Source organism: Pisolithus orientalis, assembly GCF_024613125.1.
Source record: "Pisolithus orientalis strain OTSU chromosome Unknown F5J12scaffold_8, whole genome shotgun sequence".
NCBI classification, from domain to species: domain Eukaryota; kingdom Fungi; phylum Basidiomycota; class Agaricomycetes; order Boletales; family Pisolithaceae; genus Pisolithus; species Pisolithus orientalis.
This window is the reverse complement of record NW_026260789.1, coordinates 1,017,136-1,030,426: the sequence shown is the minus strand read 5'-3', so window position 1 is coordinate 1,030,426 and position 13,291 is coordinate 1,017,136. Positions and strand designations below refer to the sequence as shown.

The window sequence follows — 13,291 nt, the reverse complement described above, 5'->3', positions numbered from 1 at the left end:
TGGGAATGGTCTCAGTATCTGCAGAAACAGCAGAGATATGTTGAAAACTGGAATGCCATACACAGGTGCTTAAGAATTTTAACCAGTGCTTAACTCACTCCCTTTCCTTTTCTTTGGCACTGATGACTCATTCTTGTGTGAGGGATGACTGCCAACATTTCTGGCTGTCCTTCTTCACATGAGGGCTATGGTCTTCATCTCCATTCATCAGCTGTATCCATGTCCACCTCACCAAACACCTTTGGTGTGTGACAATGGTCACAAATGTGAGGATGTTGTCAAGTATTGAATGGAAGTTTTCTTGCCTGCAATGAAGGAGTTCGAGAAGCATATGGTCCACTTTGAAGGGCCAGACCTTCACTGGGTTGAACCTAACTTGACAGTAGGCAAGCAAAAAGTTAAGGCATATTTTCATGACAAGTGCTGCTTCCATGCAAATGACAATGCAAATTCTGCATGGTAAGTCTTTGTTAGCTATCAGATGCTAAAAACTTACTGGTGGCATGCTACATGATGCCAGGCTTTGCCTGAATGAGCAGATATTGTGAAAGAAAGGTCAAGGGCATCTTATCCATGTGTCAGACTTCATCACCTCTGAGGATGGGCAGCTGGTGCTGCAAGACAAAAGTGGCAATGTTGAAGATGCATGGAGAATAATCTATCCTGGAGTGAATGGAGATGGTTGGTGGACACATGAAAACTTGATGGAACAAGTCAAGTCAGCAATAACAATACATGAGAAGGTGAATGGGGAGGAGTGTCAAGCACTCTTTGTCTTTGATAACTCATCAGCACATGCATCATTGCCTCCTGATGCATTGTGGGCATTTGACATGAACAAAGGTGACAGTAGCAAGCAACACAAACAATGTGACACAATCATACTGCAGTCAAATCCTGACTCCTCAAAGTGTGGGCATGTACAAAAAGTGACAACAGTGGATGGCAAGCCTAGGGGCCTTCAGTCTGTCTTGGAGGAGTGGGGTTTTGATGTGCATGGCTTATGGGAAAAATGTGCCCCTGTCTGCCCATTTGAAAGCACTGGATGCTGCATGGCTTGGCTCTTAAGTCAACAAAATGACTTCCATAATCAAATTTCAATGCTTGAACAGCTGATCAAAGATTCTGGTCATGAATGCATATTTCTTCCCAAATTCCACTGTGAGCTTAATCCTATAGAAATGGTGGGTAATTTGTTCTGCAGTTTGTGGATCATGCTCATTGAAGTTCACTGGCACCAGTATTGGGGCTGGTGCAAATACCACTACTGGCAAGCAACAAAAGTCAACTTTGCTGCAGCAAAGGAAGCTGTACTGCATCAGTCCCTGAGGCTGACATTGACGAGGAATGAAGTAGTTGCACCTGCCAATATGTACACAGTCACACAGAAGATGGTGGAATGGGATACATGACCACATGCTGACCTTCCTATATATTTGAATCCTGAATTTGGTGTATGTATCTGCATTGTTTGAAGTTACATCCACACATGTACCCTGCTGCCAGGACCATCAGATATTATTATCCTGCCCCATGCATCAGGAAATTAACACTTTACTATTTTTGACCTTTTTGTGACTTTTTTTTGACTTTTTTGTGACTATTGTGACTATTTGTGACTTTTTGGGAAGGAACCCACTATCTGTACTTTTTTTTTGACCATATACAGCATTTTGAAGAATGAAAAGAGAACAGAATCTATTGAGACAACTAAGTGATGATATATCTAAGCCAAGAAGACTAGAAAATGTCTGAAAATTCAGAGATATTGAGCCATTGGTGTGATGCACACTGTCTGAGAGAAAAATCACAATATCTCTTTGGAACCTCCAACAATGCAGCCATGCCTGCAGGACATGGGTAATGATAGTAGATTCCTTCCCAAAAAGTCACATTTAGTCACAAAAAGTCAAAAATAGTAAAGTGTTATTTTCCTGATGTGCGGGGCGCTAATAAGCGAGGTGTGGAGACTGTGTCCTTCACAGTTGCGTGAAGCTTAATTTGTGTCCTACCGAGTACTACCGGCTTCGTCTTTGTCTCCAGCGCCGGAGCGAAGCGAGGCGCCTCTTGTCTACGTTACCCTTCTTGTCATGTGCTTACAAATCATCGATCAAATGCAGCAGCCAAGGTACCTGTTCGATGTCCAGACACTATTCAAGTGTTGCTGACGCGATCCTGATACTAGCTTGGCCGTGAATGAACTTGCTGAGGCACGTGCAGTGCTGGCCACATTGGAGAGGCGGGAACGAGAACTCACTGCAGAGTTCAATGATGTCCGCGCTGCCCTCGACTTGCAGAGGCACAAAATCGAGGAATCCATCAGGCGGTTACCTGTGTCTCCTATCAACCGCCTCCCTAACGAGATGCTTTTGCAAATTTTCGAGTTAATCATTCGGGGCGTGGACGACCTGGATTTTCGTGTGCGTCGGAAAGGAGTGCTGGCGGGGGTGTCGAGGCGGTGGAGAAATGCGATCTGGAGCATACCATGTCTGTGGACCACCATCAAAGTATCCTCGTCGTGGAGCAGAGCGCTCATTGAAGCCCATGTCACGCGGAGCTCTGAATCACTACTGGACATCGAAATCGACTCTCGTAGTGGATGGATAATGACTCAAGGCGAATCGTTTATACCATTGCTTGACCTTGTCGCTACTTGCGCAGAACGCTGGCGCAGCCTCACTGTATTGTCGGATGCCTCTTTTCCAGCATTGCTAGTCCTGGGAAGGTTTAACCATCTGTCCCTTCCTTCGTTAACATCCGTTTCGATTGCGGATGTTCCTAGCTGCCCTCCGCATCAGTTTGACTTGCCATTCCTTCTGCCCAAATGTGCCCCCCGTATAGAAGACATCTACCTTTCTGGAGCAATTAGAGTGCTAATGGGCTGCGAGATACCTTCTAGCGTCAAGACGCTGGCCTTAAGACTCTACCTCCCTTCTCAGAGCGAAATCAGTTCTACGTTCCTTCTTGAATGCACGCACTACTAGAGACTAACATCTCTGTGTCTTGAAGGTGGTGTCTCCATCGACTTCGGGCAGTTCCCTCCCAATAGTCTTCGATTCCCTCTTCTCGAAAAGCTCGCGTGCGAAATTGGTCTCTCGGCTGAGCTGATGTGTGCCATCGTGGCGGCTAGACTCAAGCGATTTCATGGTCGGTGGCTCCGCTCCGTTCCATCGCTGCATGACACTTTCGCGGGCGCTATTGGCAAGTTCAGCAACGTTGATCATCTTGACTTGCATCGCGAATTTCCTGGTCACGATACCGCATCAGAGTCTTTATGTCTGGCATTCCCTGCTGTGCGTCACTTGACACTCTCAAAGGACCACACAATTGCAATCCTTCGTTCTGCAGAGAGTTCAGACACGGTTTGCCACTGGCACCACCTTGAAAGCCTAACTATCAATGGATATCTGGTTTAAAGGCCTTTATCGATGAGTTAGCCGGCTGCCTTGGGCGACGACGAGAGGCGGGTCTATCAAAGCTGCGATTACACTTTCCAACACCCTTTCTAGCAGAGAGAATTTCATTCGTGTATGAGCGGCTTAACGATGAATGTGTTCTGGAATGTGCGTATGGCGCGCGGTATCAAACTCTTAGGGGTGGTCGGTGGCAAGTTGTGGTTGGTGCGCGCTATATCCTATGCATATGTATAGAGCGTCCAAACTGAAATCGTGTTCATCCTACGCAGGTGACGACTGTGTCTTTGGTACGGACATTACCTCTATGCTGTATGCCGACATTGAACATTTCCCTCCTAAATAGGCCGTGTCATCAAACCAACCTTATATACTGGATGTCATCCGTGATGCCGAATGGCAGAACGCGTTGGGTACCTGACAGAAAAACGGGCCCGATCGCGGCAGCGTCCCCAGATACCCCTCGCGTCTCACCCGTTGTAATAAACTCCTTCGCGGAACAATCGTGCCTTCTACAATTCAAAACGGGCCTAACCTCGACAATTATCTAAGTGACATGCGAACACATATGTACTTCTAACGCAGTTCTACGACACAATTAAGTAGGGAACACTTGGTCTAAATTCTGCAATTCTCAAGAATGGGGACCACCTTTCCCATGCTGTAAATGAGCACCCTGTACATGACGCACGAGGTTGCGCTTTTCGATGGTATTTCCGCAACCTTGCCACCTACACTGCAACGTTGCATCCGGAGACGAAAGTTCAACCCCATGCACAGACCTGAAGTGTCTAGCAGCAGTTGTGCACGTAATGTACGTGGAACATGGAGTGTTGTCTGAAGCCACATAGGGGCATGGGGTTGCTGGGCAGTTCGCGGACGCCTTGCTGTAGCCTCTAGTGAACCAAACGAAATAACGATTGAAACGAAAATGACACCACTTACTGCTGAGGAGACGACATTACTTCACTATTCGAACGTGAGCAGGGCAATTTGAACCGCAGGGTTTGGTAAGATTCACAAGTGCGTGAAACAGAGCGTGCGTGGACAACAGGTGAGTAGATGGCCTTCGCGAAAGACGAGAGACCAAGAGCGAGATAATGAACAATCGCAGAAACACTGAATACCTATATATTGGCCAAGTACAGGAACTACAGCCAAGGTTGCACAAAGCGATGAGCATCGCTGTATTACAGCTTGCCAAATATCTGCCGTCAGCCATAGCCCTGTCTTCCATCCTGTGATAATTCGTTCTGATCTTCGACTCTCTCACAAATAGTATCTAGTATGACAGACTCACCGCCTCCCTCTTCTTCTGTCGAAGGTGAAACACCTAGGGGTGTCCTTGCGACTATTCCTCAGCTTTTTTCATGCCGTAACAGTGCTGTAAAGTTGGTGCTTCGCATTCACCAATTTTTACAGTTGCCTGGCTGTACGGACGAGCTACAGCCTACTCCATTCAATAGAATCACCGTTCGGCTTTCCAGTTGTCATGGCAGGCACTGACTCGACCAGCCATGCTGTAGTCACTTCCAACAGTCGGTGTGGACATCAATTTTAGGATACTTCGAATGGAAGTAGCGCTTCCGATTGACGTGCATTCGACGGGTTGAGAGTTTGCACGACGTGGGAACAAACCAACATTTCTTTGACTGAAAACAGTGCGACTCAGTTAATGTTTCCCTTTCGCGTAGAGTAGGACAATCAGACCATAGAGCTTCGAGATGTGGTGCGGTCGAAGACGAATGGATAAAGGCTCTTTGGAAAATGTACCTTGTAATTCAGATCGAAGGTTTCTCCTTCAGATGGAAATAGCGATATCAGCCCTTGTCCCCGATGCAGATGAGGAATTGCCTTCGAGTGCTAGAATCGACAGAATTTCCAATCCGATTTACAGCAACCAGCCCCAGCACACAGCTATCATCAACTGCATTGCATGGTCCAAAGTTTAGCAACGAACTTGGCAGCAACGCAGTAGGTTGACATGTCGTGCTAAGTCATACAAGGCAGAAGGAAGCCTTGAGAAGTGAAGATTGAGCTCGTAGTCTCCCCCAATAGAAGTTTCGTTGCTACGTACAACACTCATCACAGTTGAGGCGGCGTTACGACGCGACGACTCCTGAACTTTATTGAAGGTTGAAGGCATGTGCTTTGGCTATCCTGTTTAAGCTATGAAGGCCAGAACACATACACCACCCAAGCTGTTAATTTTCAAGGACAATAATCGCTAGTTCGGCTGTGGGTTAAACCTCGAAGATGATCGTTTTACCTGCGAGATTTGAAGGCCCATGAGCAGCACGTAGTAATTTCATGACTCGTAAAAGCCATACCGTTGACCCATGTGCCAATGCTAGTAATTGTGGGGCCGATGACACTGTCAACACAGCAAATCGACTGCAGATAACAAACGACTGTGGTTTCGATTGTTACCAGGGTTGCATGCGGGCAAATAACCGTTCCTCCCGCGCTCCATCAGAAATTATCCCTAGAAATGTTAGTCATGTCTGGCTTTCCTTTCGCCATTGCGCGTTGTATGTCATGGAGCAACGAACTTCTTCTAGGAACGCATTTTTAGTTGCCAAGGGGTTGCAAGGGTCAGTCCTAGAAAGTGTGTAGTGGTACGATATTACAGTATTTGAAGCTTGAATGCCCTACTATTGCGGATTGTTAGTGATGCATGATTCGCTCTCGAAACGTATTTGCCAGGAGGAGTCCATGGCGTTCAGTGCGGTGAACGCGTACTCCGGAAAAACTCCTAAAACCCTGCTTACAAATCCATCGCGTAGCACACACTCACCAAACCGTCTTCTAACACCACACGTCGCCCGACGCCGATAGACTGATCCTACAGAGCCCAGGTTCCGACTCTACCTACGTCTATGATTACTGCGATGCTACCTATCGGGAAGGTTAGGGTAGAGACGAGGCCATTCGATTCGTTTAAGAACAACACGTTGACTTGGGACACTGCTCATCGCTTGAACTTACATTCCTGGCGGCACTCGCCCTTGCCATAAAACGAGACGGCTCGTCCGAAGGCGTCGTACGTATGCGTGTCACCACCGAAAATAGTGTAAAAAGACACTCGTGCCAGGCGACCAACTCCCCAAGTTCTGGGAAGGCCGCGAAGTGCTGCCCGCTGCAGTGACGGGACGAATGTCATAGACCCTGTACTCATGACCGTCGAGTAAGAACGCGTAATATAGAGAACTAATGTATCCCTTCATTACGATGCGCTTGATCACAGGTTTCTCTTGCAAGTAATTCATCCGCCACTCCCCATCCACCTCCCAGCCACCGCTACAAACCAGACCTTGGTATGCATCGCCTTCCCACATCCGCAGTCTCCACAGGGCAATGGCCAATGCAGCAGAGTCCGCAGCGTTTAACAGTGCGCTCATTCGAAATGAGAAGGAATGCATGGCTTCCTTCTTTCGCAAGCCGGGTGTCGATTCTTTTCGCCGGTTGTCGTCTGAACTGGTTGATGATTGCCCCAACCGACTGCGCCTCTCTGCATTCAAAACCTTGCATAGTGCTTTATGTAGCATGGCCCTTTGTGGTGCAGATGGGAACATAGTTAACCCATTATAAAGTGGGACTTGTGCAGTCGGACACCAGGCTTGAAAATGGATGTTCCTCTTCTTCAGGCAGGTGGCATTGAACTTTGTGTAGTATTGATAGTGGTAATTGTACCTTCGCGGTGGAAATCTGATGCGGATGGTGCAAGCTGGTCGTCGGACGGAACTTCAGGTTCGATCGAAGCAGCCGGCTTATTTTTCGTGATCCGATCCCTATTAACTGGAGGAGCGACCACGACAGCTACGGCATCTCGGTGAGGAATTTCTCCCGTTTCCCGCAGTTCCTTGAATTCCGCCCGTGTAAGCCTACGAAGGATAGTAGCTTCTTGGTCATCGTGTCTCGAACGACGCAAAAGCCTTTCTTCCAACAACTGTAGCTTCTTGAATTATCCTTAGTCGGAGGAGATGGCTAATTTGTGTGGCCAGCAACTTGTGGAATATTCCCTTGGGAGCCGCCCGTGGTGGGGCAACTGGAAAAGACAGCTGAGAGTGAGTGAAGAATTGGGCTAGACCTCCAATCAATCTTACTTCGACTGAAATTTTCAGGTGAGAAGATGTCCTTCCAGCACGTCAGGTACATTGCCAACTGGCCCTTCCGCCCTCTGAATTTCGGGTGTTCGAGCCCAGTCCGGCATCCAGACTTGGAGGGATTTGGCTCCACGAGGAACAGGCAATTGGAGTGGAGTGAGGCGAATGAGAAAGTCTGGCAATGAATGAGCACAAATTTTGTTAGCGACAACTTTGCGGGATCTACCACTAGGCATGTGCCTTCGCGAGGATGGCGCACCATCGTATGGGACTGGAGAGCATCCTGACTACGAGCCGGTGAACAGACCAAGGCTTGCTTGGAATACATGGTAGCACGTACGGTATGGGCTAGGACCACCACTCCCGCTCCTGAGCCGTCATCTCCCTCGGGACGTGAGATTCTGCATTATCACCGGCGGCCTTGACTGGAGGAACGAGGATGCGAGGAGAGAGGCCTTTGTGTCTGATATACGCCCTGGCTGTCGGTCACCGGGCTCTGGTCGTCGAGTAAGATAGACTGTACTCTGCCCGCCACGCTGTACGATGGATCGTTCAGGTATCGGTTGAAAACTCCTCTTCTTTCGTGATGGAACATGTTCCCTTTTGTCCAGATAGCCTTGGTCGCGGTTCTCCAAGTGGGGTTTCCTTGAGCTTTTTGATGAGACGCGGTAGGAGGCGAGGCATGAACTGTCCCGACTCTTAGCCGCGAAGTCACTCTGGTAAACATACATGATGTAGGCACTGGCTTAGCGATACCGTTCGAGGCCATGGTGGCTATATAACCTCACATCACTCCGGTGATAGCAGTCTGGTGACGTCGTACGGTGCAGGTCGTTCTACAGTATCTCTTTCCAGCCACCCGCATACCATGGCCACTGCTGCTGCCAAAGAATCCAGACAGCTGGTTACTCTCGCCGTTGTCGGTTGCGGTGAGCATGGTAAGGTATGCGACCTTCCCTCTGTGCGGAGGCATGCTGATAAGCTACCGATGCATCCACGTTGACAGGGATACGTTAGTTATGCACTCGAGTCGTAGCTCTCTCAGAACCTCGCAAGAACACGACTCAGTCATTCGCCCAGGCGCACAAACTCGACAGTGCACTCGTGTTCGACCATTGACAGGACCTTTACAGCATCCGCTAAGACCATTGAAACACCAGGAAGGAGGTTGGTCGATGCTGTTATCGTTACCGCCCAGCACAATATGCACCGAGATGTCGTACTGGCATTTGCGGCACAGGGTTACCGCATATTGCGCGAGAAGCCCCTGGCGACCACTGCGCGAGACTGCTTCGACATGGAGGTTTTTGTCTGTTTTCGCTCTGCTATTGATGAGACGGGACGAAAGCGGTGTCGGCGTCGATGTCAATGAGCAGCCTACTCCTCGCCATCCCCGTACTCCACAGCCAGCGAAATCAGCACCAGAATCCTCACCAGCGACGTTTGGTACCGATCCAACTCACATCAGACGAAGACCAAGTCGGGGGCAAATCCCTTCCCCTCCCCGCTCAAACGCCTTCTACTGGCGATGAAGTGGAGAAACCAGAGTCGGACGGCTTCCATCGGTCTGGAACAATGAGAGTGGTACGGAGAAGGTGGACGTCGATAAGTACGGGTTTCCTACTACTTTGTCTACCTCCATACCGACGTCTTCATCATTCCCTACCACTATCGCATTGCATTAACATTCTCATTACCGAGCTCGAGTAGTTATAGGTCACTGAAGAGGACTGTCTAGGGTGCTTCATGTATCAGAATACATACTTCCTATGTTTTTCTACTGTAATGTGGCAGACTCCTGTCGACTTAGGGGTTCACTTCAGAACCAACTCGCCGAACATTGCCGAACCAATCGCTTACTCTGAGGGCCGTGGTGCCCGCCCAAATTACAAACTCCGACGCGCGACCTGGCGCGGACTGAGGGACCAGTGTTTCTCGAGCTGTTAAGTAGTTCCTCGAGGTGCAATTAATCCAGGTCTGAATATCTGACACTCGAATGTTGAGTCTGCTTCGCATGGGGTGCCCAAAGGGCATTCATTTACGGTGGTTTGACGTTGGTTCGACTAGTCAAAATTGTCTCGAGATGTTCGTCCGACGAAGTTGCAGCTTTCAAACGAATCAGCGCCCATCCTGGCCCGGTATCCGCAAGTACTCAATTATATCCAGGTCCCGGGGACACGTTATGGCATGGTCATGGTAACCTGTGCTGTGTGTCAAGTTATTATTACCTTGCGCGGTTGTCATTCGTCTCCTGACTCCAGGCAAGGTGTACCATTTCTCCCGAAAATATTCCGCAGTACTCTTCTGATAATAAGGCTCATGTGATTTCCTGGTAAGTAAGTATGTTGTGCACCCAGTAAATATAGCTGACCAGTCGCATAGAAGCTTTGTCAACCCACGGAATTCTCGACATTCTTTCCTTCCACACGACTAGCATCTTCTGGCGAAGTCTCGGCCATTGTCCCCGGCTCTTGACGACATTCCTATGTCTTATCCTGGTCGACCAGTTTCACTGGCCATGTCATTCGAGACTAACAAGCAAACTACATGCTAAGTCATGTGGGAGCAAGAAACTGGTCTCGGGTATCTACTTACTGTTGATCCATTCCTCGACCCGGAGCGAGTCTTACTTTTTTCGACATCATATTCAGGTCCCATTTTCTTTGAAACCAAATCGCGACATAAAAGAACCATACTACCCGGGACGGACAAAGCAGTGCATATGTTGTCGCCCTTCCGCATCCGACATTATTACTTAGGTACGCACTCAGGTCCTCGGTTTAAGGAGGTTGCCCCATCAACCGGTGGCGCCTTCTGTCCTTTCAAAGCAACTCAGAAAACAACAGCTTCCGGCAAGCCTAGTTGACCAAGCTTCTGCACGGCCACGATAAATTGCGATACTGACCATCTCGTAGTTTTCGTCTCCAGAGCGATCAACCATCCATTTTCACTGGCATGTGCCACGGCAGATTGGGTGCCCAACCAACGATCGCGTAAAAAATGACAGGAAACACCGTCATGGACGCGCCACTACCTCCACGTCTTCCCTCCGCCACCACTCTTAGAATGCCGGGATCCACGCGGAAGAGGCTCTATCCATCCACCGAGCGTCGCTTGAAACATGCGGCACGCTACGCCACAATTAGCGCTGCCTTCAAGCGTATCTTTCACAGGACAGAAAGCGCGTTTATCAAGGTTCTGGGTGAAGCCGCTACCCATCGTAATACTACCCGACGGGCTGAAAATGCTCCGCAGAGGGAGAGGAGAAACCCTCCCGTCCACTATGCTCGGTCCTTTTGTGGAACCAGTTCCTCTGGTTTCATTGACACCGTTCGCGTATCTAGCCTCAGGACCATCAAGAGGCGTGTCGAGCAGAAAGGTCCAAGGGAACACACGAAGAGGCGAGTTTATGTGGCGGGGCACCGTAGCAGCACCAGCGTGCCATCAGAGCCTGCGGCAAATATCAAGCCTCTCAAAATTGTACCGAAAAGGAGGATAGGTCACGAGAGCGAACTCACAGCTTCTCGTTCGGTGCTTGGGAATACAGCTGAAGAGGAAGAGAGCGGGCACACTGTTATCCCTGCCGCCGTTCTAGTAGCTGCGGTGCCTTGCCAATCATCCGATGGTATGAACCTAACCACGTTGAATGACGATGGAGGTGCAGATTTCCACGTCACAGCCTCGCCTCTTCAAAGACCGGCTCTGCAGGATGAAGAATTAGAACGTTCTCCGCCGCCCATGCTTAGGAATCTTAGCCCTGATTTGGAGGATTCTACCGACGAGAGCGACTGCGAATGCTTCATGAACGAACCGAAAATAACGTTCTACGTTGACGAAGATCTCAGCTTGATCATCTACACTCCACGCTCGGACATAACACTCTGGGACGGACGTAAAGGGTCAGTACCTTCGCATCACCAATCACCAACTGGGTTCACAATCCGACGTACAGAGAATATTATTCATTCCCGAGTCAGCTCTTCATCAGGTGTCTGAAACAAGACAAATTTAACATTTGGAAAGCTCCAACAGTCACCCACATCGATTTAACGTGTCGTACCATCCCGGTTACTGGGCAGTACAAACCAAAGCGGACTTCCCAACTTTATACGTCCTATAAGGGCGCCAGGCTGGAAAATGCGAATAATGGACCAGCGGTCGTGAAAGCTAAAGATGGTGTGCACATCGACAAGAGCTGGCAGCCTGTGCAGGATAAAGATGGCGTTTGTGGCTGGTTCGCAAATGTGTGGACACCTATTCCGATGTCACTTTTTGATAGGGTGGAGTCGAAAGTGTTTGTTATGAGGGGAGGGGTGTCGGTCCAATCAGGGGCCGAAGAGATTACGATGAGAGCCGAGTTGAACTTCAGTGTGTCGGTATTGTTGCGGGAGGAATACATGGCATAATGGCTCCAATCTCACTTACCACATGTATAATACGACTTCGCAGATATGCATACATTTGTATGCTTGTATGAAATGGTCATGTTCTACGGGAAATGTGGGGAAGTTGTCAGGGCACACTGAAAATTGGACGAGACCCACCATAATTTACCGTCTTATACCACATTTTACAGCGACACCGTATTCACAGGATAGTATGACAATATTACAACCATACAAAGGACATCAGATAGAGAATATACCAAATAAGTTGACTTAGTTCGGTATGGCTTGTAAGAGGGCTCTCAAGGGTATTCAACCCCAGCAGCCTGCATCAGCTCAGACACTTCAGTATCTTTGAGTGTATCAGCACACCAGATACCTTGGATTAGGGGGAAAGGGATATACGCACGGTCCTCCGTGTGCTTCATGCGATATGCAAAAGTGCAGGTAATGTCTAAAAGGAATCCACGTCTTTCGAACCAGCCGCCATCACCAAGAATTGAGCCTTACATACCTGAGTCGAAGACAAACTCTCCGCCAAGCTGGGAAATTTTTCCTTGCTTCCCAATGAGTGACGGATTCTTCAGTGGGCCGGACTATTCAATTTCCAGTCCAGAAATGTTCCAGTTGGAAATCTGGCATCAAATTGGCTTACCCAAAGGCTACTCAATATGTTCCCCAAAAGACCCTTCTGTAGGTACGAGCGACGTTTTTCGTTCGCAGGGGTAAGAGCAAGAGTCTCGATAGTCATTCCAAGGGCATGATATAGCTCTCTCTTGGGATCTGCATAGATTGAGAATGGACAAGATGTGGTCTCTTTCAAAATGAAGAAAAGTAAAGCTCTGGGATAAACAGTAACCCAACGGGTAAATGAAGGTTACCTTTGTAAGCGGCTATAACTTCATAGGACCCACATCCAACAATGATGACTTTGCGATTCGCTTTGGAGAGTGCCTCAAGTCGGACGGAGGACAATTGCATGACGTATTGCTGCACCACAAAAAACATGGCACTTCTGTCCAACATCCATGATCAACTGGCGTACCTGGCAACTCTGTTGCGAATATATATATCGATATCAGTGGAATACATATGGTTCATGACTTACCCCACAGAAGAAATGACCTGACAAGGGAGCAGGGATGAGTTCAGGGGGTAGAGCGTTGGTAGCTCCATCACACACGAATGAAAACGACAATGACCGGCTCCCTCAACAACGAGCCAAACTTGACAGGTTGTCCCTTGGCATCAAATATAGTGGTTGCAGCTGCGCTACGCAGCGAAGCCTCGTCCGGAACACTACGTGAGTTATCAGACATGAACGTAAGCGCCTACTCTACGACGCAAAACTCGGAAGTTGGAATGACGACAGAGATTACCTAATCAA

General features: G+C 48.7%; 5 protein-coding genes across 5 annotated transcripts; 3 read left to right on the top strand and 2 right to left on the bottom strand.

Annotated features, from left to right (window-relative positions):
• Positions 1-2,090: 2,090 nt before the first annotated feature.
• On the top strand, positions 2,091-3,759 carry F5J12DRAFT_891063 (uncharacterized protein; the record flags this gene model as incomplete). Its single annotated transcript, XM_051747451.1, has 5 exons — positions 2,091-2,128; positions 2,186-2,949; positions 3,010-3,362; positions 3,419-3,620; positions 3,686-3,759. 5 exons carry the CDS (start codon positions 2,091-2,093, stop codon positions 3,757-3,759), a joined length of 1,431 nt encoding a protein of 476 aa, XP_051601944.1.
• A 1,962-nt stretch (positions 3,760-5,721) lies between these two features.
• Positions 5,722-7,847, bottom strand: F5J12DRAFT_781620 (uncharacterized protein; the record flags this gene model as incomplete). Its single annotated transcript, XM_051742573.1, has 9 exons — positions 5,722-5,763; positions 6,211-6,258; positions 6,289-6,311; positions 6,402-6,552; positions 6,581-7,032; positions 7,107-7,297; positions 7,338-7,461; positions 7,520-7,694; positions 7,779-7,847. The coding sequence occupies 9 exons, from the start codon at positions 7,845-7,847 to the stop codon at positions 5,722-5,724; spliced, it is 1,275 nt and encodes a 424-aa protein (XP_051601943.1).
• Positions 7,848-8,387: 540 nt separating this feature from the next.
• On the top strand, positions 8,388-9,466 carry F5J12DRAFT_781619 (uncharacterized protein; the record flags this gene model as incomplete). The annotated part of the gene is made up of 4 exons (XM_051742572.1): positions 8,388-8,462; positions 8,556-8,828; positions 8,957-9,103; positions 9,314-9,466. The coding sequence occupies 4 exons, from the start codon at positions 8,388-8,390 to the stop codon at positions 9,464-9,466; spliced, it is 648 nt and encodes a 215-aa protein (XP_051601942.1).
• Positions 9,467-10,537: 1,071 nt separating this feature from the next.
• Positions 10,538-11,925, top strand: F5J12DRAFT_891062 (uncharacterized protein; the record flags this gene model as incomplete). Its single annotated transcript, XM_051747450.1, has 2 exons — positions 10,538-11,418; positions 11,472-11,925. 2 exons carry the CDS (start codon positions 10,538-10,540, stop codon positions 11,923-11,925), a joined length of 1,335 nt encoding a protein of 444 aa, XP_051601941.1.
• A 168-nt stretch (positions 11,926-12,093) lies between these two features.
• On the bottom strand, positions 12,094-13,267 carry F5J12DRAFT_549784 (AhpC/TSA antioxidant enzyme-domain-containing protein). The gene is made up of 8 exons (XM_051740022.1): positions 13,088-13,267; positions 13,013-13,029; positions 12,950-12,958; positions 12,786-12,894; positions 12,560-12,720; positions 12,419-12,500; positions 12,314-12,358; positions 12,094-12,256 (listed from the first exon to the last, which is right to left on the bottom strand). The coding sequence occupies exons 1-8, from the start codon at positions 13,221-13,223 to the stop codon at positions 12,207-12,209; spliced, it is 609 nt and encodes a 202-aa protein (XP_051601940.1). The 5' UTR covers positions 13,224-13,267; the 3' UTR covers positions 12,094-12,206.
• Between the last annotated feature and the right edge of the window lie 24 nt (positions 13,268-13,291).

Excerpts from the sequence above, each read along its gene's own strand:
- F5J12DRAFT_549784 (XM_051740022.1), bottom strand. The coding sequence starts at position 13,223 with ATGTCTGATAACTCACGTAGTGTTCCGGACGAGGCTTCGCTGCGTAGC. Across the intron at positions 12,721-12,785 it reads AGTTATAGCCGCTTACAAAG|AGACCACATCTTGTCCATTC; the intron begins GTAACCTTCATT and ends TCATTTTGAAAG. Across the intron at positions 12,501-12,559 it reads ACATATTGAGTAGCCTTTGG|TCCGGCCCACTGAAGAATCC; the intron begins GTAAGCCAATTT and ends GAAATTGAATAG.